This window comes from Eumetopias jubatus, unplaced genomic scaffold, assembly GCF_037043125.1.
Source record: "Eumetopias jubatus isolate StellerSeaLion01/CBP00866 unplaced genomic scaffold, mEumJub1_p1.0 scaffold_10, whole genome shotgun sequence".
Taxonomy (NCBI): Eukaryota; Metazoa; Chordata; class Mammalia; order Carnivora; family Otariidae; genus Eumetopias; species Eumetopias jubatus.
In genome coordinates, this window is record NW_028274816.1 from 67699767 (window position 1) to 67723235 (window position 23469).

General features: G+C 52.2%; 1 protein-coding gene across 1 annotated transcript in view; it reads left to right on the forward strand.

The window, feature by feature from the left end:
- The window catches only part of USP22 (ubiquitin specific peptidase 22), a 41998-nt gene extending 24528 nt beyond the window's left edge, over window positions 1–17470 (forward strand). The window contains exons 4-13 of the mRNA XM_028089454.2: window positions 548–649; window positions 942–1111; window positions 2035–2182; window positions 4978–5083; window positions 6624–6782; window positions 10932–11058; window positions 11889–11980; window positions 12686–12748; window positions 13370–13519; window positions 14320–17470. Of these exons, the coding sequence (XP_027945255.1) occupies window positions 548–649; window positions 942–1111; window positions 2035–2182; window positions 4978–5083; window positions 6624–6782; window positions 10932–11058; window positions 11889–11980; window positions 12686–12748; window positions 13370–13519; window positions 14320–14362 (1160 nt within the window). The 3' untranslated portion in view covers window positions 14363–17470. The remainder of the gene's footprint in view (window positions 1–547; window positions 650–941; window positions 1112–2034; window positions 2183–4977; window positions 5084–6623; window positions 6783–10931; window positions 11059–11888; window positions 11981–12685; window positions 12749–13369; window positions 13520–14319) is intronic.
- Window positions 17471–23469: the final 5999 nt, after the last annotated feature.

The following is a 23469-nucleotide window of genomic DNA, read 5'->3' on the forward strand; positions in this document are numbered from 1 at the left end:
TTTTGCAGAAATTTTAAGTCACATGGAACAAGTAGGTATTAGATGAATTGTGACAGTTAGCATCTGCACCATTGTCTGTGGTATTGATTAAATCTTCTGTGGGTACGGCTGTTCAACACGATGTATTTTCAAACTGTGTTTCAGCGAGTGCGTTTTCTCCCTGTGCTTTCACTCTTTCACGGGAGACCCCTCATCTCAGTGCCGAGTGTAGCATTTGCCACTGGGGCTGGTGCAGTCTCGCTACTCAGGGATTAAGGGCTTTGCAAAAAATCCCCATCTTGGCATTAGCGTTATGGTAGCGTTAATTGGAGATGTTGCCTTTCTCACAGGAAACCGCTTATTCACCACACATTTTCTAAAAGAAACTCCTCCTAAGTATTCTTTTTAGCCCGTTGCAGTATAATACGGTTCAACAAAGACCTCGTGTTGTGGCTGCCCCTCTTTGAAATACAAGCTGATAAGTATTCTATCACCATCACTTTTATTTACAAACACACTTGATGAAAAGTGAGCTCATGGCAACGGGAACTGTCTTCCATCTGCTTAGGCGTTGGGGAGAAGTTTTCAACTTGGGAGCCCACCAAACGGGAGCTTGAACTGCTGAAACACAACCCGAAAAGGCGAAAGATCACCTCCAACTGCACCATAGGTAGGTGGGCGACAGCGCCCATAGCGGTGGTTTGTTCTGCCAGGAAGGCTGGCTTCTGTGGGTTTAAAAGTCGATGTAAACAGGTGGATTTCATAGCACAGTTCTCCTTAAGCCTTTGTATAAGTCGTTCATCATTCCCCCCCCCCCCAACTTCTGGAGCACCTGTTCTCCAAGGGAGGGGGGAGCTGGGGTGGGTAGGCTTAGGGGGCCTCATGGTGATGGACGGAAATGGTCCCTGCCCTGGGGCTCTGATGGTCTGTCCTGTAAGAAGACTCAAGTTTATTCTGCCCAGGTTTGCGGGGGCTGATCAACCTTGGCAACACCTGCTTCATGAACTGCATCGTCCAGGCGCTCACCCACACGCCGCTCCTGCGAGACTTCTTCCTCTCTGACAGGCACAGGTGTGAGATGCAGACCCCCAGCTCGTGTCTGGTCTGCGAAATGTCATCGCTGTTTCAGGAGGTGAGTGCTGCTGGCGTGGGGAGAGTACCATTTCTGTGACCGCTTGTACTTTACCTTTATAAAAATCAAGCTCACATAATAAAGGAAGGCAGGTTTCTGGAATCTTGCACAGGGAATAATACATGCATTTCTTATGAAACATTTTTTCCAAAGGGAATTGCTAGGGACTATTGGCATCACTTGGAGGCATGGTGCCAACTTGGAGGATGAGAAAGGGCCCTTCGGAGGGGGCGCAACCGGTGTGAGACATTTGTCTGTAAATCCCGTGGTCGTTTCATCCTCCTCATTGTCTCTCGTCCTGTTCTCAAGGAGAGTGGCCCTTGTCTTCTCTTGCCAGGTCTGTGTGCGCTCCACCAGAACACCTGTCTTGGTGGCCCTCCGCCCCGCACATCAGGTTCTGTTCTGCTTGGGGCCTAGGCTGCACTCACAGCGGGACAGAGCTCAGGCCTGGGCTCAGGCGTCCTTGGGCGGGATCCCCCACACCTAGTGACCGAAGAGGCTGCCCAACTACAGATCGGGGCCATCGCCTGCCCCTGGCTGCCGAGTGCACCCACATGTGCTTCAGGGGCCTAGCAGAGGAGCCGGCGGGTTCCGCCTCGTCTGCTGATTCTTCAGTACCTCTGAGCGCAGCCTGGTGCCGGCCGCCCACCTTGTGTCCGCGTGGGGCACTCCCCATGCCTCATTTTGGCTTCTCTGTAGAAAACCGACAGTGGGAAGGGACAAAATGATTCAAAAAGTCCAGGGAGTCCACATGAAAATACATTTTGGAAAAAAAAATAAAAGGGGAGGGAGTAAATCCTTTTGTCCGAGTAACCGCAAGAAATTCTAGGCGGTGGTTACGGATTTTTTTATCGTGTGTGCTTTGTGTTCAGAGTGTGGTACTTACTCCTGACAGTTTTCCTCCTCTCCCTGTCTGTGAGCAGTTCTACTCGGGGCACCGTTCCCCCCACATCCCCTACAAGTTGCTGCACCTGGTGTGGACTCACGCGCGGCACCTGGCGGGGTACGAGCAGCAGGATGCGCACGAGTTCCTTATCGCCGCTCTGGACGTCCTGCACCGGCACTGCAAAGGTGCGGCTCCGCCCCGGTTCCGCCGGGGGGGGGGTGGGGGGCGCGGTGGGGTTGGTGCCCGGACGCCCTGTACCTGCACTGCAGAGGTACTGCTCTGCACCCCGGTTCCGCCATTCCCCCCGCCTGGGGTAGGGGGCGCTCTCAAACACCACCACGGGGGACTCCTGGCACTTGTGTTCTAATTGTATTGTTTTTCCTCATTAATACCCCAGAGAGGTTCTTCATAATTTAAGAGGAGGAAATGGTTTGGGGTGTCGTCTTCCGACCTTGCTGGGAGGGGAAGAGCATGGCGGTTGGTCCTGTAAAACCCGTAGCATGAACAGAACTCTCCGTACTTGATGGGCCTGGAGTCCTCTGCTGCCGGCTTCCTCTCGGCCTGATTGTGAGGGAGCGGGTCTGCGGCTCCTCCGGGTTACCATGGCCCCTGACACGCCAGAAAATTCCATATATGCTCCAAATGCAGCTGAACCATCAACAGTCGCTCCCTCCCCTGGTGGGGTCTCCAGAAGGACCGATCATGGCGCTAAAGTCGCCAGAAAGAGCTGAAAATACAAAACTGGGCCTGCATGCTCTCCAGTGCTTCCCTGACCCTAAGTCACGCTCATTTTGGGGTCCAGCCAAGGGCTTTCTCAAGTCTCTCTCAGGACTTCACTGGGTCTTCGCTTCTGTCCCACAGTTGGGCTCCCAGAGGGAGGCAGCCCCCTCAGGGGTCTCAGATGTGGGTGGGTTTGGATAGTCTGGGGAAGGGAATGGGGGAGGCAGCTCTTCAGGCTCGGGGCAGGAGGTTAGGACTGAATAACAAGCCACCGCGGCTCCCTCCTCTGGCCCTCCCTGTGGCGGGGCTCCCCGTCTGAAGGCCCTACGCCCACCCAAGTGTGCTGACGCAGGGTCAGCTGAGGGCCATTCTCGACCGTGATGGGTCACAGTCCCCTGGAGGGCTCCTTGCTGCTTCTGTTCAGTGGGTGTGGAGTGAGGTCAGCAGTTTCCTACTGGGTCCCCGGTGATGCCAGTTCAGGGAGCGCACTCAGGTATAGCTGACGTGGGTTGGGGTGACGAAGGTACCTGCTTACCTGTGGCCTCTGGGCTGGACCGGTGGGTTGTAGGTGATTCTGTTAGACCACAGTTCTGTTCCCCGGGCCTCCTGCTTAGGGAGTCACGGGGCTACAGTCACGGGGCTGCTCTCCCAAATGCCCTGTGAGGTCTGAGAGCACAAGTTCGAGGCCAGCCAAACTCCGAATACGGTGCTTGTTCTCATCAGCTGTCAGGGCTTTGGGTTCTGGCTATTTTGTGTACTTAAGTGCTTTTCTCCTGAAAAACCTATACATCTTTTCAGTGCTCACCCGAGGAGCCAAATAAATAGTCCTGAATAGCTTAGGTGGGGTTTGGTTTCCTAGTATGAAGTATAACATACAAACCGAAAAGAGCCGCTGTGTAAGACCATTAAATTATCATTCCGAGCACTTGAGGATAATCATGAGGCTTCTGTAACCAGCATTAGTCCTAAAAATCAGCCACTTCAAATGCATTGCTGGGAAAACATTCATCTGACAGAAACATGATGCAATGATCATGATCCACTTCTCTGACATAATTCTGTTTCACACGTCACAAGAAATGTCTCATCAGAGGCAGTGTGTTCCAGGATGCCTGGGTGGCTCAGTCGGTTAAGTGTCTGCCTTTGGCTCAGGTCATGATCCCAAGGTCCCGGGATCAAGTCCCGCATCGGGCTCCCTGCGCAGCGGGGGGCTCTGCTTCTCCCTCTCCCACTCCCCCTGCTTGTGTTCCTTCTCTCTCTCTTTCTGACAAATAAAATCTTAAAAAAAAAAAAAAAAAAGCAGGTGTTCCAATTTCTCCTTCAGCCGCGCTAGTTCACTTGGCTGGGTCGTGTTTTTATGTGGTTGCGAGCATCGGGTATTTTTTGGCTTATTTTCCTTTGTGGTTTCCTATATGTATTTTCCTGTATCCTGACATTTTGTCCCATGAACTTGAAATCTTTCTGGGTAGCATTTTCTCCCTAATCTCTCTAGGCAATTTGCTGTCAAAAGACCTAGTGGGCATCCTTTATTCCTAGGTAGTAATTTCACTTGTTTGAGAAGAAACATATATACAGATAAACACAGTCTATCCTCTCTGGTTGAATGAAAGTTCTATAGCATGTATTTACGACGTATATTAGTATGTATTGTGTTCCAGCATGTAAGCTTTGTATTTGTATATCTGCCCCCGAATGTATAAATAAAACCTGTGTTGAACTAGAGTGGATAGGAGTGGTACTTATCTAGGTGCAAATGCTTAGAAAGCAGAGCTGTTCGTGAAGTTGCAGGGTGCGGGAGCTGATGGGGAAAACAGACCGACTGGAGTCCTGCAGAGATGTTTTCTGAAGTCGGGGCGCCGTGTCTGTGCTGCGCAGCGGGGGAGCAGGCATTCCCTGGCAGCGTGGGGCGCCCCACCATGGCAGGGCCGCTCAGTTGTTCTGTGGGGGGAAAGGGGAATCTGTGACTCTCCCCAGTGACTGGGAGTTAGCTACATCAGGGCATCTAGATAGAAGCCAAGCGGATCTTAGGGAATGGAGAAAAAGAAGCAAATTGAAAATAAGCTAGCTGGGTTGTTTCCTCTTTTTCCTCCAAGTCTCCCGGCTCGAATAAGGGTCCTCCTGTGCCCTTGTGAAAATATCGGCACTTTGGCTTCATCAGCCTCTGCAGGTGAATGGCCTCGCACCTTGGGCCGGTGGCTCTTAGGAAGCTTGCGGACTCAGGGGCCCAGATGCAAATCACACAGCTGTGATCTTTCCGCAGGTGACGATAATGGGAAGAAGGCCAACAACCCCAACCACTGCAACTGCATCATAGACCAGATCTTCACGGGCGGGCTGCAGTCGGACGTCACCTGCCAAGTCTGCCAGTAAGTGTGCGAGGCTTCCCGCACAACACCCGGTGTTCTGGAACACGAGAGGCCGCCTGGGCTGTGCTGAGCAGACCGTGATGTGGGACCCCAGGTCCTGCCCGTGAGACCGACTTGGTTCTAGGTGCTGCTTTTGGAACATCATGGGACATGTTCAGCCCACAAAACTGCTGTGTTTTGAGCAGGTTTTAGAAGTTTAACACTTAGAGCCAGAAGTTTAGTCCATGCCCCCACGGCTCTGGCTCTTCGGTGATGTGTGGATGAGTAGGTGGTGTGGCTCTTACAGAGGAGCCTTTGCAGCAACCGAACGTGGAGCAGGACGAGCTGAGGTTAAACAGCCAAGCCATCAAATGTGTTGAGATAAATCAGCTCCAGTACAGGAGGCCCACAGAGGAGCAGGTCGCCCCGAGTGCTGCAGGTCGTCTGGAGCAGGTCCCCAGGGCCATCTTTGTTCCCGTGCACACCCGGGAGGGTGTGCCCTGAAGCTTCTCCCCGCCACATCTTGTTCTCCCAGGAGCTAAATAAGAGCCCTGCCTTCCGGAGGGACTGGTGCACACCTGGCAGATCCTTGGCACCCGTGCTCCAAAATGTGTTGCTTTTCATGTCCCAGTTTCCTTTCCCATGTTCTCCAGACTAGTGTCCCTGATTGTTCACAGCTTTGCTCAGCGTGCAGAGCTTTGATTTCCAGGAGGAGGATGCATGGGTCAGTGACGTTGCAAGAACCCTCCCTTTCGACCTCCGTGCACACTCCTCTGTGTTTTTCAGTTTCAGGGTTTTAAAAAATCCTGGCCACGATCCACTCAAGTTATTTCGGAACCTCTACTGGATTCCCACGTGCAGTTGGTAGAGGACAGAGGAGATACCGGGAGGGGGGCGGTTCTGCCTGGGTCACACACCCAGTTTTCTGTGATGTAGACGCCGTCACGGGCATCGCTCCAGTGTTTAGACAGAGGTCCTCCTTGTCGGCTCTGGGCTGCTGAATTCTGGTAGCAGGAGGTTGTCTCGGGTTTATGTCCTGTTTGAGTATCTGGAGTGAAGTTCCCAGCCTGTCCTTCACAGTCCGTGTCTGGGAGGGAACCGGCCCTGTTAGGTAGAGCATCCCATGGCACGGCGCTGGCTCGGTGTGTTCTCTCCACGGGCAGTGGGCGTGGAGCTCTAAATCGCTCCCTGGACTCACGGTTACCAGTTGCTCAGATGCTGCTGAGCTAGATCCATCAATTCAAAACTTCTGGACATGGGGCCCAGGGGTCTGTCTCTGTTTTCAAAAAACCTCAAATGATCGTAATGATTTTCTGGGTTCTGAAACTGTAGCTTTCGGAGTGGCCTCTGCCGGAAGTGGTTTACCTGCTATTCCTCCACAGGGCCCCCTCGGGGGCCCAGGACGTGTTGGGTGGGAGCAGCCCCTCATTTTATAACCTTCTATATCATCTGGACGGAAGGGCAGAGCTGTGAGACGATGTGGATGTCGTGGGCCAGGTGCGCCTCGGAGGCTGTGTGGCCGTCCATTCTAACCTGCATGTGTCTCTCCTCTCGCTTCTAGCGGAGTCTCTACCACCATAGACCCCTTCTGGGACATCAGTTTAGACCTGCCTGGCTCCTCCACCCCGTTCTGGCCCCTGAGCCCCGGGAGTGAGGGCAGCGTGGTGAACGGGGAAAGCCACGTAGCAGGAACCACTACGCTCACGGACTGCTTGCGGAGGTAAGGAAGCCACCGGCACTTCTGGAGACAAAGCAGGGGCTTTTCTCTCCTGCCCGAGGCTCTTCGAGGTAGTGGTCGGTCAGAGGAAAGTCCAAAGAAATTCAGGGCCACCCGGGGCCCCAGGAGAATTTTCTCTCACGTGTCTGGTATAGAAAATGAGACAAGGCAGGACAGCCTGCGGGTGGCTGCAGCTGGTGCCCAGTGGCTCATAGAGTCTGTCACGTGTTGGCAAGAGGACTGTTCTGTTCACCCAGCTCGGCGTGGGCCCCCCACCGCGCGCTGGGTAAGGTGCCCAAGAGCCAGAGAGCTGAGGTTGAAGCTCCGTCACCGTCGGGGGCTGAGAAGCTGCCCCAGCGTCTGGCGGGGCCCTTCCTGCCGGCGATGGGCCCGTTTGTGGTGGTGCACGCGTCCGTGTTCCGCATCTCCACCTGGGATGAGTGCTAGGGTTTAGGGCCGGTTGCCATCAGCGTGCTCGGGTAGCTCACATGCAATAGCAGAGACACTAGAGACCCTTTCTAAACCATTCTTTTGGACTTGAGTGTTTTACAGCCTTTATTTTCTTTTACTCACTTTAAAGGTCACCGCAGGTGCGTCCTTGGGCAGAGGTGTTCCTTACGAAGAGGGGCAGGCTTCTTGGTTTTTATCTTGCTGTGTAGTCAGCAGGCTCAGAGGTGCATGTTAAGAATTTTTAAACGCGTCAACTCCGTCACACTGGTAGGTCCAGATGTAAATGGGGCATCAAACTTGTACTTTGGAAACCAAGAAGAACATCGGAACTGAAAAGGCCACCATTTTTGAAGGCAGTGTTTACAAATCCGTTGCACTTAGTTGTATGTTTCAGCAAACCTGAAGCTTTGCCCACCAAGTGGGCACGGAGGGGGCAGCGACACTTTCCACACTGAGATGCCCACCGAGCTGTCTGGTCAGGGGCCACGGGGGGCTGGGTGCATAGCCGAGTGGCCAAGGAAAGGCGAGCACGTTCATCTCGAGTTTGTGTTAACAGCAAAGGGGCCCTTTCCGAGTTAGGTTGAGAGCAGATTGTGAAGCCGGCAGGAGGAAGTTGAGGTAGATGGAATTCCATAGCTCCAGACCCTCCTGAGTTCTCAAGTGCGTCATGAGGGTAAGCGGTGCGGGGGCAGAGAGGTGGCCATCGCCCCTCGGGAGCTGCCTGGGGGAATGCTCACCCTGTACTCCTTGAGCCTTTCGGGGAGGAGACTGTCTCGTACTACTTTCCTGTACCCGTGTCGCACCTCAAGTGGTGATGGTCTTCTGCCAGGCATGTGGGAGGGCGCACCTGCACTTAGCAGGTCGGAGTGCTTGCAGGCTTGCAGGCGGCAGAAATGGGCTCTGCTGGGCTTAGGCGGGTAGAGACTGGGTAGTTGACCGCATCCACAGGAAGGCTGAAGAGGACCTGGCTCAGCAAACACGTGGTCACCATGCGAGGCTTGGGGACCAGGATCCAGAAACATGCAGCCCGCTGCTGGCCTGTGGCTCTCCGGTGCCGTGGAGCTGCTGCTCCTGGCAAGACCAGTTCTTCCTCCAGATGCTTCTTGGGAATGACTTTTCCAGCCGCAGAGTCCTCATTACGAGTATCCGACTGGTCGAGCCTAGGTCGGGTGCCCAGAATGCTGGTGGGTGGGAAAAGCAAATACCTGGCCTTTGTGGTAAACTTCCATGAAGAAAGATGGGCCCTGCCTCCCACCCAGGTTTGGCAATTCCCCAGACATGGGTGGAGGGGTGGCGTGGATAGGGAGTTGAGAAGATCTGGGAGTTGAGCTCTGTTGTCCTTCCATTCTTCACTCACAGTTATGGAATTCAAAGCCAAGTCCTCTCCGTATCTGACGTTGTGGGACATTTTCTTAGTGTCGAAGAAGGTTTGGTTGACATATTTGGTGTCTGAATGTTAGTGTCGTTTGGCAGAGAGGAGGAAGATTTGAGTTAAGTGCATTTCCACTTAGGGGGCACCGCACACGGAAAGAAGAATGACAAAACATCGAACTTCCCGAAGAATAAAAAATGAGAAAACCTCGAAAGATGACTTTGGACTCAGCATTTGATACTGCACTGGCGTACATGTTTTTAAAATGTGCATCCTCAGGAGAAGCAGTGTGCTTATTGATCAGTTGCTTAATTGATAATAGTTAGCAAAGTGGTTAAAACTGGCTGACACTTGTGTTTCCAAATTTGAGGGTAAGTGCAGTGTTCACACCCCCCACTCTTGAGTTGACAAGCCACACAAGGCTGCATCTTAGGAAGCTCGACCCTGTCACATTCGAGAGTTCCTGCAGCACGAGCCTCAGGTGCTTCCTTCACTGGGGAAGGAAGTGTTTGCAGCCTGGCTTGGTAGGTTTGTTGCCTTGGGCACCATCAGACACCTGCTTTCTGAATGCTTGCTGCACGGGCAGAGTCCTCTGCCTAATTTCTGCTGTGGGCTGGCATTGGGCTTCCAGTTGTAAAAGTCCGTGTTTTTCCTCAGTGCACCATGCTCGATCTACCTGGTAGTGACACGCGTTCTGAGTCCTTGTCCCTTCTGTCTGTAGTGCTGACTGAAGGAGCTGGTCTAGACGTCAGGGAAGCGGTTGTGGCCCCTGGTGCGGTCCTGAGCAGTTTGTTTGGGCTGGGGCCAAATGGGTTTGAGTTGGAAAATTGGGTTATGGGGTAGTGTGTGGCAAGTCATGTATTTCCGGAGTCTTCACTATAAACATGGGCACGTTCTTCTCTTCCAGTCAGGTACCGAGTGTTTAAACTGCCCTGATTGATTTTATAAGAAACTATTCCATACAGTTTGTTCAACTCAGGATCCAGACTAGGTGTGCACATTACATTTGGTTGCAAATCCATAGGCTTCAGCCCCCTCCTTTTGGTTTCCTTGCCGTTTCTATGTGGAAAAGACAAGATCGTTCTTCACAGAATTACCCACACTGTGGACTTTGCCAATTACATTTGTGGGCTAGTCCTTGCAGGTTGGGGCAAACACGCTCAGATGCCTTGTACCATGTTCTTCCGCATGAGATCTAACTGCTCTCCTTGGCTTCCCTCGGCTTCCCACTTCAGGGGCACCTCCTGGGGCAGGCGGGGTCAGCTGTGGTCAGGAGGAGGCATCGTCTTGCCCCGGTGAGATCACGGAATTTCCAAAGGATTAACAAAGATTTCCTCGTGAAAAGATGAACTTCATTTGCTTTTCAGCTTTAAACTTAAAAAATTTGGCATAAACCATATTGAAACCTCTGTTTTATGGGTAGCCGCCACCTGTGCCAGAAATGCTTTCGGACTTAGTGCAGCCTTGCTACGACTGAGGTCTGTCTTCATCATTTGAGAATGATCATTCCCCCGTTTTTAAAATTTAACTTTTATTTTGGGATACAGATTCACATGCATTTATAATGACTGGGTATCCTCTACTGAGTTTCCCCAGTGGTAACATCTTGTTAAATTACAGTACAATGTAATGATCAGGATATTCACATCGATGCAGTCAGGATGCAGGGCATTTCCAGCCTTCCATGTCCCTCCCCCGACCACTGCTTCGTAACCCATGGCAGCTACAAATTCAGCGTTCCGAGAATGTTACGTAAATGGAATCATAGAACATGGAACCTTTTGGATCTCCTCCCCCAGGCTCCCCACCACAAGTCTCCGGAGATTCATCCAGGTTGTGTGTGTCCATAGTTTGTTCCTGTTTGTTGCCGATGAGTATTCCACGGGGCCATGTAGCATTTTCTTTAACCATCTGCACATTGAACGGCACTGATTGCTGCCAGGTGTTTTGACTGTTAACAAACAGCTGCTAAAAAACAATTAATGTATAGTCGTTTGCATGATCATGAGTTGTTGTTTTTCTGAAATTTGAATTGCTGAGTCTTATGGTCATTAGAAAATCATTACTATTTCACCAGATTTTTAATTTAAAAAAATAAATAAAAACAAAATCACTTTTAAAGTGATAAGGGGAAGGGTGAAGGAAGAAATTTTTTTTTCCCCATTGTGAAATTATAAACACCCCTAACTGTATGCTTGTTTTCAGTAGGGAAATTAACCCATTGAAAGTGATAATTACTGTTTTTCCTTTCTTACTTCTGCCATCTTTTTTGTTTGTTTGTTTGTTTGTTTGTTTTTTTACTAAAACTGTATTGTTGAAATGTCTGGAAGATTTACCCGACCGGAGCACTTAGGAAGCAGTGCCAAGATCAAGTGCAGTGGCTGCCATAGCTACCAGGAGTCCACGAAGCAGCTCACCATGAAGAAGCTGCCCATTGTAGCCTGTTTTCATCTCAAAGTAAGTTTTCTAGGAAGCACACTCCAGCGGCAGACTGCATTTTTAATTCCTGGTACGACTTAGAGCCTGTCGGTTTGGCGTCCAGAAGTACATTTTGTAACAGCAGTGACTCAGCAGTAGCTTGTGACTCTCCCTTGTCTTCTGTTGCCCAGAGAGGTTTGTGGTGAACCAGAGTGATGACTTCATAATGACAGTAGGATGTGAGTTACTCTTCTGGGGGCGGGGTTTAAGAATTTCCTCCTCCTTCCGCCGAGGTCCCCCACGCTCCCCCCAACACCAGAGTTCTCTGGTTTTCTTTTACTTAAAAGCAAACAAGACCCGAGCCTTATGATCTAGTCCAGGGGGTCGGTCAGCTTTCTCTATAGAGGGTCAGCTGGTAAATATTTTAGGCATCATGGCCACATAGAATCTTTGTTTTATGGTCTTCGTTTTATTTTATGACCCTTTCAACAGAAAACCCACACCATTCCTGGCTTGCTGGCTGGATTTGGTGGTCCCAGTGTAGTCGAAGGAATGTCTGTGGTAAAAGGAACAGTACGTCCATTTTTGCTCCCGGAGCTTATGGATGTTTGTTCTGTTTCCTTCCACCTTGCACTTTGCTGGGTTTGTTATAAGATTACTTTTTTGCATACTTGGCCTCGATCACTTTGGAACAGTGGCATCATTTCAAACCTCCATTTTTGAACCCCATGAATTAGATTTGCGTGGATTAACATTGTGTTATTGAGTCTGTAAGCTCTAGAGAAAAGCCCCCTTTTGGGGGTGTCGAGAGGAGCACCGTCGGAAGAAAGCCCTACAGCTTCATCCTCTTCTCTCCCCAATTTCTGCAGCGATTTGAACACTCGGCCAAACTGAGGCGGAAGATCACCACGTACGTGTCCTTTCCCCTGGAACTGGACATGACGCCCTTCATGGCGTCCAGGTATGAAAGGGTTTGGGACGCTGTATGAGTGACCGGGAGGGCTGTGGCTCCGTCGGGCCCGTGATCGGCTCTGGTTCCCTGATGAGCCGGTGTAGAGGTTGCTAGAAGTACATCTGCCAAAACAGAATCATCATCCTGGTCTTCACCCAGGACACAGTTGAGTTTCCTCGGCTGGGCTGCCACAGCTTCGGCTCTTCCCTAGCGGTCCTTTCTCAGCTCCCAGACGTGGTGAGCGGTCACGGTGCGATCACGGAAGGCAGCGCTGCGGCGGATGGAACTGCCTTCGGGTACAGCTGAGCACAGTTGGTGTTGCAGTTGTAGATTCACATCTTGATATCTCAGACCACTTAAAATGCACCCTCCGAATCACCGTGACACTCGCTCATACGTCAGACGTGCGTTAATCTCCTCGGCCCCCGTAACACGGCACCACAAGCTTGGCTGGAAGCAGCGAGGTGGAGTCCGGTCCATCTGCGCCTCGTGGCTCTGCGCAGCTCGGTTCTCCAGCCCCGGCCTCTGCTTCCCCACCTTGACTCGGGGTTGGTCTTCCCCTAGAAAGCAGAGTGGCTGGAAAAATTAGAAAGTGTGTCTAAAATGCACCAAGTGCCGCGTCCCCAGGGGGTAGTGGTTGCTGTCATTCGAGCCACGCATCTGCTTGGGTGATTATTGTAAATGATGCTGAGGAAGTGCTGTTGTTGGTTGCAGCAAAGAGAGCAGGATGAACGGACAGTACCAGCAGCCAACGGACAGCCTCAACAATGACAATAAGTAAGTGGTGCCTCGTGGGTTGGCGCCGGGCGTCTGCAGCGTGAGCGGGGAGCGTGGGAGCACCGGTGGGCCACGCGGGGAGGGCCCCGCGACGGCACGGCTCTTCCTCTGGCCACTGGCCTGCCTCCTGTCTTGCTGCTCCTCCACCCTTGTTGGAAATGCTGCAGGCTGTTGGGAGAGGGCTTTTCGCACGTGCACCGTAAAGCTCCCTGATGGAGGAGCCCGCGCCCCTCTGTCCCAGCTCCTGTGCGCTGGTCACGGCCGTGCTAGTGCCAGGGCTCAGTGTCTGGATTCGGGGCCCCTTGGCCTCTGCATCCACCCGCGCTGTAGTAAGGCCTCTGTTCTTTCCTTCACCACCTGCTGCCGTCGCTGTGGGAGAAAGAACAGAGGACGGCGTGCTTACAGCATCCCCAGCGCGGCTGGCTGTCCTCACTTCCACTAAATGGGGCTCCCGCAAAGCAGCTCGAGAGCTGAGTGGGCTAGGCCGGCCTGCCTGCCTGCCTGCCAGGCTCCCGCTCTCGTTCTTGGGGTGTCTGGGGGCTACGCACTTTGCAGGCTTCTGATGGTGATAAAACTAACTTGACTGCCCCTTCTTTCCCCACTCCCGCGCTCCCAAACTAGGTACTCCTTGTTTGCCGTAGTTAACCACCAAGGGACCCTGGAGAGTGGCCACTACACCAGCTTCATCCGGCAGCACAAGGACCAGTGGTTCAAGTGTGACGATGCCATCATCACCAAGGCCAGCATTGAGGATGTGCTGGACAGTGAGGGGTACGTCCGGCCGGATGTTCACCTTGAGTCTCTGATGTAATGAGGCATGTTCTGGACAGGATGCCAGCCTGGGTGGGCAGCCGGATGGGCGGGGTCACTCTCGATGAGCACCTTCATGCCCAGAGCGTGAGGGTGGTTGTTTCTGTCCCCCACTGCGTGAGTGGCCACAGGGGGGCTTGGGGAGCTCCTTCTTGACCCGCTTCATTCCTCCCTGGCCCACTGTCATCCACCTTTTGCCTTGTTAAGTCTTTCTTCGTCTTGAGACTGGCCGTAGAATCCCCCGCTCCAGGGTGGGCCGGGATGAGCCGACCGGAGCGCTCCTGAGGCGTCTGCACTTTGTATTTACTCCAAGCGGTGGGGCGCCCCTTGAGAGAGTGTGTGTAGAAGAATTGGTGTGAGACAGGACAGTTTTGTGGGTAATGAGGAGGCCAGAGGAGGCCGCCAGAAGGGGCAGATTTGGACCAGAAGCCGTTGCAAGAGTCTCCCCCAGAGTAGCCGCCGCCTGAGGGCAGCTGCAGTGGCCGACTGAGAAGCTCCCGGAGCCGTGTGGGGGGTGGGACTGACGGGCTCCCATGATATCCTGGTGGACAGGTGGGGGGCCGGGCATTCGCTCTGGGCACCCTGCTGCCCAGCCAAGGCACCTTGTCCTTGGGGACTAAGAACCAGCACCTAGCAAGCAAGCCGTCGGGCTGCCAGTGGGTGCTGAGACCACTGCATGGGTGTTCCCGGTGTCAGAAGCTTGGGGTTGCGTGAACTTCGGTGAATTAGAATGTATGCCTGCTTCCTGTCTGCCTCCCCAGGTACCTGCTGTTCTACCACAAACAGTTCCTGGAATATGAGTAGCCTTACCTGCAGCTGGTCCACAGAAATGGGGGCGATGCGTTGGCCAGCCTCACAAAACGATCCCCGTCCTCCCCGACTTCATGAAGCCACCACCCAAACAGAAGTGCCCCCGAGAGCATCAGATTCCTGTGCAGCCTGGGCCCAGCGGCGCGGGCATGGCGGGTGCCCAGGGTCGCGGTGTCTGCGTGGACAGGCGCTGGGCTCCGAACGAGGCTCCCAGACCCGCGCGACGGACACAGCGACGTGGGGGCTGGGCCCTGCATGGGGAGGGGCACCGGGGACGTGTCCCTGGGCGTCTCCTGTGCTCCTCAAGACCACGTGGGGGGGGGTGGGGGGTGGGGAGGAGTCTGTCCTGTGGCTTCGGTTTAGCAAGGCGCCAGCCTGGTGTCCCATCGTGGGTCCGTTAAAGCAGAGAAGTACAGGAGCCAGAGACGTGTGAGGACAGAGGACTTCGCAAGTACCTGCGTCGCTGTGGGTTTAGTATCAAATAGCTAGCTGGGACTCTTAGCCTCGTCTCGTCAGCAGATAGAAGAACCCCCTCCGCCCAGCCCGCGGGACCGAGGACACTAACGGGGGCTCCCCAGCACGTCTGTTGTGCAGATCACTTAGCATCCAGCTGCATGTGGAAGCGTCAGCCCGGTGTTCTCTCTTGCTTTTTTTTTTTTTTTTTTTTTGGAAATAGGCACTTTCTTAGCCCTCTCCCCTTTTCTCTTTTTCCACAATGGTGACTTTCATAAACGTAATGGTAGTAACGTGAACGAATTATTGGATTTATACATTTAGATCGTTTTCCTTTATACTGGAGAGTGAATCTTGCTTTTTCATTGGTGCTGGTTTTGTTGCTTGCCCCCCCTCTCCCCCCCGCTTTCCCTTCCGAAGCGTCCGGGTCCTGGTGAAGGCTGGCGGGGGCGGCAGACGAGTCAGGCCGAGGCTAATAAGTGTCTGTGTCCTATTAACCTTTCGAGTAAATGAAGTGTTTCAGTGGCTTCATTGTTCCCTTCCTCCTGTTTGCTTCCTGGCCACCCGGCCCGCTCGCTGTCCCTGTGGCTGCGTGGCGGCTCGTGGGTCGGATGGATGCTGGAGCGGCTTCCGCTGGAGCCTGCCTTTGGTCGCTGCTGCCTCCGCACTCCGCCGCGTGTAGTTTCATGCGGAGCAGGGGCAGGTGGCTCTGCGCGGGAGCTGCTGGGAAGAGGGAGGAGCCGCGCGAGGAGGTGGAACAGTTCGCCTTGTTCCTTGTAAAATACCCTGCATGCATCTGTCTGTTCAAACCCAAACTTCAATTGTCCGTTTCTGTGGGGGAGGAAAAGCTGCTTGAATGTCGTTCCCGAAACAGGCAGCATTTGTCCTGGGGAGCCCGGTCTGCATCGGAGCTGTGGAATGTTCGTTCCCACAGAAGAGAACCCTCTGTCTGAGGTTCAGCACTCTTTCTTTTTTCCTTTCCTTTCCTTTCTTTTCTCTCTCTCTTTTTTTTCTTTTTTTGTTTTGTTTTTCTAAAGAGCCAGGTAGTAAATATTTGAGGCTTCATGGGCCACGTGGTGTCTGCCGTAGCGAATACAGAAACAGATGAGCATGGCTGTGTTCCAGTAAAGCATCTTATGGATGCTGAAATGTCATGGAATTTTTTTTTCTCTATTTAAAAATGTGCAAACTATTCTGAGCTGGTAGGCCATGTAAACACAGCCAGTGGGCCAGATCTGGAAGTGGGTAGGAACAGCAGAAGTTGAGTAGTTACTACTCAGTGTGGAACATGCTAGAATACACGAAACAACAAGAGTATGCTGCAGCAGCATCATACTCGACAAAGTCCTTAGTGATGCAGCTTTTAAAGCACTTGCTCAGTTCAGGCTCAGTGTATTTCTGCATTTTGGGAATGCGCAGGAGTCATCAGAAATACGGGTGGGTGCAAATTTTCAGAAATGGTCCCACATGCCTGAGGTGTGTGTGTGTGTGTGTGTGTGAGCGAGTGAGACCGTGTTGTGAAGATTTCTTTTTGGGAGAGCCGTTGCCTTTTAATAAGGAGCAAATCAAACGAGGAGCTGACTGAAGCAGGCCTGCAGAGTTCTGAGCCGTGAGCTTTGCTGCCTTGTGACCTGGCTTTACTGGATCATCCCGGGTTTTCTGGCAGGTTCCCTGTGGTCTGGCCTGTCTTGCTTCCCACATGTGTGTCTGCTCATGTTCAGGAGAGCTCACCTGTTCCCAAGAGCATGAGGTCTGGGGACAGGCAGGCCACGTTTCTCTTTTGTAGACACGACTTTAACTTTTTGTATCCAAAATAATTGTCGGTATTCCCTGTTGGCACTGGCGTTGCAAGTCGTCGCCTGTCTCTGTGCCACTGGGAAGCTCCTGTGACCACAAGCACCATTGTGGGCAATGTTGCCACAGCAGGACATCCTGCCGCCGACATGGTCGCTGGGATTCACCCTGTTACCCACAGAGTACTCCATCCGGGGCCTGGGAATGTTTCTTTTCGCTCCCAGGCCAGCTGTTAAAATTCAGGAACATGGCTTTCTTGTTTCCTCCTAACAACCCGTGTATAGGTGTTCAGGTCATTACCAAGTGCGTCTGACACTTAACGGGATCATCAGGTGACCCCCACCAGCCTCCACACTCCCACCAGTGGTTTTAAAGTAACGTGTGTTTCTGAGATGTTGGCTGTCCTTTGAGCGCATCACGGGGAAACCGGGCTTTCTGTCTTCAGAGGTGGGCAGTGAGCTCCGAGCAGCGTCCGGCTGGGAGAGCGGGGGGCCCGACGGGCAGCCCGAGCAGCCGGACCTCCCCTCCAGGGCGCAGGATCGTCTGAGGCTTCCTTCCTGCGGCAACGCCCCCGACCCCACAACACATAGCCCCGTGCTCTTGTCCTTTGGCTTGGTGTGTATGCTTTCCCTGGGTCAAATGGCCCTTCTTTTGACAATTCAAGTGACTGTTTCGTTGACTATAACCTTGAAAACAAAAATTGTAAGAAAAAGATTCCAATGATCGTGCTGTGGATTTTATTGCCAAGATGTTTACACTTCTCTCTTACCTGTCATCCTGAGGAACTGTTGACTCTTCTCCCTTAATGGCTTGTAGTGTTTCGTATGTCATAATAAAGCTACATTTTCTTCGGAACACTGGCCGGCTCTCTCCTTACTACTGACAGCAGCCAGAGGGCGCTGCGGAGGAGAGGTGGCGCCACAGGACCGTCAGGGTAAGGCTCGGCGCCACGGCAGCCCCGCCGGGCCCAGCGGCCAGAGCTCGGATGTGTTTGGGCCAGTCCACTGATGGCTCTGGGTGTCGGGAAGTCCGCGTACCCCGCATTTCCTCACTTTCCCTGGTGAGCTCACTGCTTCTCGGACCCTCTTTCCCTCCTCTTGTGGGCAGCAGGGTGACACATCCAGGATTCAGCACAACCATGCCCTCTCAGAGTTTGTCACCATCAGTCATCTGCAGTGTAGGAATCCTTGCCAGCATTTGGTGACGAGACCAGGGGTGTGGTGTAACAACACGCATGTGTAGTAACCTCTTCAAGTGAGCAATGAGCATATATGAATCAGAAAATGTGCACAGTTAGTACTGCCCTTGATCCTGCAATTGGTCACAGGACTGTAGTTGACATTTGTGACATCCTCCCCACCTCCCTCACACTCCCCTTGTCCCCAGACCCTCCCTTAACTGGTTTTTACCTGCTGGACCCAAAGCTTCATTGCCGAAGTGTCCTTTTTTAGAAACCTTTGTTGCAAGGTGCTTTACTTCCCTTCCGTGGAAACAGAGAGACACCAGAGAATCCCTCTGGATCCTAGGAGTCCTCTGTCCCCGCTGAGTAGCATTCTCTTCAGATTACCTAGAATCCATGTTGTGTCCCTCAGGGGGAGCTTACCCCCCCCTTAGGGTCCAAGACCATCAAACCAAGGAAGCCCTAACTTTCCAGGCCTGGAATAAAAAGATTCTGTGGTTGGGTGGTCAAGTGCAATACTGGGGCGTGCCAGCCCCCACTCCCTCGCCTCGATCCTCAGACCCGTGTATTCCGGCTGGGGGAGGGGGGGGCGGTCAGCGCCACGTAACGGCCTCTGGCTAACGGCATAAAAGTCATCGTGGAAGACAGAACCCCATTCCTTCCCCATAGCTGAGTCCTCAGGATGCCCAGCTGCTTCCTGGTGGGGGGCGATGTAGTAAGAACAGTTAACTCCCATGGACACAAGCCCATTGCTCGTGAATGTCCTTTGCTGTGATTTGGGTTCTGTGATCAACAGCTATTTGCGGAATGTGACCGTGGATGGTGGTGCTGACAGGCATGGTGGGTGTGTCCATCACTGGAATATGAGTTTATTGAGTGAAGACCAATCTCTGCCCTCTCCATGATGCAAGAGGCCCAGTGTAGTCCACCTGCCACCGGGTGGCTAGCTGGTCCTCTTAGGAAATGCCATCCTGGGGACTCGGTGTTAGTGTCTGTTAGCTGGTTAGGCACTCAGTGATAGTTAGCTTGGTGAGCCTTGGCCAGGGCAGGTCTAAGAGTTGAGCCTATTCTAGCCCCCACCCCTGTCTTGATGGCCCTTTGGTTCATGGGTCCACCAAGCAAGCATGGTGGCTGGGGAAGGAAGCTGACTACAAACACAAGGCATGCCATTTTGTCTCCCTGATCATTAAGAGCATCCCCATAGGGATTCTCTGGCGGGCACCCATGGATGCAGATATCTTCATAGTCGGTGCCCATTTTGAGAGGTCTGTCCCCAGCCAGACCTTGTCACTAATCCTTGAATCCTGTTCCAGATGTTCGACCATCCAACCAAACCGTTGGCAACTCACCACAGATCAACGTAGATCAGTACTTCCGGCCCTACCTCATTCCAGACAAGTGGGTAACCAGAGGTACAGCTCAAAGTTCCACTCACGCTTTTCCTCCGTCACTGTATGTAGGTGTCCTCAGTCACCTGGTCACAAAAAACACTTGATGCCGTACAGCAGGTGTCCGTTGAAAGAGCCACCTGTTCACGCAGTTTACCTTCTGCACGTGCGTGCACTCGCTCTTCCACATGCCGTTGCCCCTAAATGATCTACAGCGGCTGCACACGCCCAGCCTTAAGGCCAAGCGGGTCAGACCACTCACTTTGTTGTGGGACGCTCAGGCTGCATGGTCAGCTCATCCTGTGATACACGTTCAATCCGCTAAGTCCAAGCAACAAGTAGGAGCTGTGTCTAGAAAGGAGAATACACATCTGTGGAGGAGGACATAGTTTGGAGTTGCTCTGAAATCCTGGAGGTCTGTGCTGTGTGTCTCCTATTGGCCCTTGCTAGAGTCTCTGTTAAACATCCTTGTTTGCCAGGGACACTTTGGATCATAGGATTTGAGTGGTAGCGCAGCGTGTGTGACAGCCCGAGCTTAGGTCCTCCTTGCAACCAGGAGCCGTATGGTGCCTCTGGAGATGGGTCGAATTAACACACTCCGATGTGGTGTATGCTACCTCCCAAACCCAACAAGACCTCTCAGGTATTGTGCCTCTTTTTACATAGTAGGTGGTGTGACTTGCAGCGTTTGTCCTTCACCTTGAAGAGGATATCTTGACAAGCTTCAGATCCCTGAGCCCCCAGAAACTTCATTGAGCTGGGGGCCTGAGTTTCGGGGACTTTATTTCTCATGCTTTGGTTCACTTGTCTTATTAAAGCCTCTGTAGAGTTTACTGCCACCTGCTTATCAGATCGAGTCAGCAAAATGCTATCAATATAGTGGACCAGAGTGATGAATGATGGAATATCAAAGTAGTCAGTATGTATATAGGCTTATTATAGCAGAAAGCAGAATTAATGTAGCCCCGGGTCTATTCCGGGAAGGTATACTGTGGGCCCCATCAAGTACAGGCAAAGTGCCTTGGTGGTCCTTACAAATTGGTATGGGGAAAAAATGCACTAGTCCGGTCACTGGCTGCATACTTCGTGCCCGGAGCCATGGGGACTTGTTCCAGTAACGGCGCTGCGTCTGTGATAGCAGCTGAGATCGGACAGCCCCTGGTCAGCTTTATAAAGTCTGCCGTCATTCCCGCACATCTGCACGCGCTGGACAGGTGAATTACAAGGGGCTGTGATAGTAAGTATCACTGCTGTGTCTTTTAATTCTTTGATGGAGGTCTTACTCTTTGAAATCCCCCAGGAGGGGAGCCTGGGTGGCTCAGTGGGTTGAGCTCAGGTCAGGATCCCAGGGTCCTGGGATCGAGTCCTGCGTGGGGCTCTTTGCTCAGCAGGGAGTTTGCTTCTTCTGCTCCTCCCCCCTGCTTGTACTCTCTCTGAAATAAATTAAAATTTTAAAAAAAGTGGGGGGAAGGAAGGAGAAAAGAGAGGAGGAAGGAGGAGGGTGAGGAAGAAGAAGATGATAAAATAATCCCTCCAGGAACACCTTTTCCTTCTGGTGTACTGTCATGGTAAGGGAGATGAAGTTCTAGGAATTTCCACATGGTCCTCCCAACCACAGTAGCCCTCACCTAGTGGATAGAAAGTCAATGTGGGGATCCTGCTAAGTGCCAGTTATGCCCACTATATATACTTAGGAACTGAGGGAATAACCACAGAATGGATCCGACATACTTCCATTAACAAAATAAGAAATTGTACGTACATGTTCTGGGTAGACTCTGAGTTCCGGGCAGACTCTGAGAGCTGGTTCATGTCCGGGGCTTTCCCCCTCAGCCACAACACCTGGCAGTGTTCAGTGAGTCTCCATCAGCCAGAATATCCTGGGTAGAGGGTCACGTGGAGGAGAACCTATAGGTGACTGGATACACATGTGAGCAAGAAATAATTTGTTGTTGTTAAAGAAAAGCTATTGTCTCGGGCTGCATCAACAAAAGAATGATATCTAAAAATGCGGGTGGGCCGGATCTAGTCTTCTCATATCCACAGCACTGAACATAGTGCCTGGTCCACAATATTCATTGAATAAATGACTCCTCAGTGTGTGACTTCGATAACAAAAGCTCTCCGGCAGAATGTGATGGTGAGCAGGAAGGGAAAGAAGCACTGACATAGTATCTGAGAAATGTGGACAAACATGGGTAGAGTGCTCTGGCAATCTTACAGGGCAGTTGGGGGCCTGAGGAAGTGACATTTAGCGAGACGGGCCATGGTGGTGTGGGTGGGGTGGCCCTGTTGATTAGAGGATAGCGCTTCAGGCCTGGGGGGCCTGGGGCGCACGCCACAGCATCCACCACACAGTGACATCTCTGACACCTGGGACTCTCAGATTCATGCATTAGTACCGGCTCAAAGTCCCAACCTGCAACGGACACCATGACAGTGTAATTCAGAGCAAACCTGAAGCCCCAACCTGGACCAATCTCCTGGGCCTTCCCCAGGTCCCCAGCTCCCTGTCTGCACCCACAACTCTGCCAGGGAGGGAGGCATACGCCACCTTTTTCCTGGGGAGAAATGTATCCACCTGAAATCTCAATGCACTTTATCCCAACGTGGGAGCTCATGTACGTTTGAGACACTCTTACTGCAACAAATTTGTGAAGACTAATAACGGACCAATCAAGAGCTCCATGAACCCCCCTCCATTCTGTCTCGGTTGGTGGATTGGCCTGCTCTGGCAGAGAGCAGTTCCATGGAGCAGGAAAATCTCTTTTCAAGGGACAAGAGATGAGCATTCTAGGGGCGCCTGGGTGGCTCAGTTGGTGGGGCGACTGCCTTCGGCTCAGGTCATGATCCTGGAGTCCCGGGATCGAGTCCCGCATTGGGCTCCCTGCTCAGCAGGGAGTCTGCTTCTCCCTCTGACCCTCCCCCCTCTCGTGCTCTCATTCTCTCTCTCAAATAAATAAATAAAATCTTAAAAAAAAAAAAAAGCATTCTAGTTGGGGCTCTGTGCTCCCTGGTGGTGCTCCTGGGACTGGTGATTCTCTTGAGCACCCCTGGCCCCTTGTCTCTAAGATGAGAAGAGACAGAGCTTAAAAGTCGGGAAACTCCATCCCAACCCTGATGTTTGCTAAGTCTAAAGATTTTTTTCTCCCTGCTTCTGCTGATGGTGATAGCAATCAGTCATGAAGGGATGTCACTGCCAGCCGCTAGGAGGGGAAGACGAAATGTAAATACGTTGCATTTTTGTCGAATGTCCAAACTAGAAAAGACTTTAGCAGTGGTCCCATTGGGCTCCTGAATTATTCATTTGGCAACTATTTGACACCCTGAATCATGCAGGACTTGTACTGTTCTGGGCACAAGGGAGCGAGAGACCTGTTCTCACGGAGGGGACACCTATATATGTCAGATTGTGGTAAGCACTATGTAGCCAAGAGAGGCTGGTGGCCAGAGCGTGACAGCAGGGGCCGTGCTGTTCACCCAGGTGGTCAAATGGCTCTCCAGTGAGACCACCTCCAAGCAGAGACCTGAATGAAGTAAGACACTGAGCACAGGCTACCAGAGGTAGAACATTCCAGGTAAAAGGAAGAGCGTGTCCTTGAAGATGGGGAAATTGAGGCTCAGAGGTTCACCTTAGCGAGCTCCCTTTGGTCTGCTGTTGGGTCCAGCCCACGCTGGTTGTTTCCCATCGATTCAAAAAGCCGAGTCTTGCTATTTACCCCAAAGATACAAATGTAGTGATCCAAAGGGGTACATGCACCCCAATATTTATAGCAGCAATGTCCACAAGAGCCAAACTATGGAAAGAGCCAAGATGTCCATCAACAGATGAATGGATAAAGAAGATGTGGTATATATATATATACACAATGGAATATTATGCAGCCATCAAAAAACCCCAAAATCTTGCCATTGCAACGACGTGGACGGAACTGGAGGGTGTTATGCTGAGCGAAATAAGTCAATCAGAGAAAGACATGTATCATATGACCTCACTGATATGAGGAATTTTTTTTTAAAGATTTATTTATTTTGAGAGAGGGAGAATGAGAGAGAGAGAGAGAGTACATGAGAGGGGGGAGGGTTAGAGGGAGAAGCAGGCTCCTCGCTGAGCAGGGAGCCCGATGCGGGACTCGATCCCGGGACTCCAGGATCATGACCTGAGCCGAAGGCAGTCGCTTAACCAACTGAGCCACCCAGGCACCCGATATGAGGAATTCTTAATCTCAGGAAACAAACTGAGGGTTGCTAGAGTGGCGGGGGTGGGAGGGATGGGGTGGCTGGGT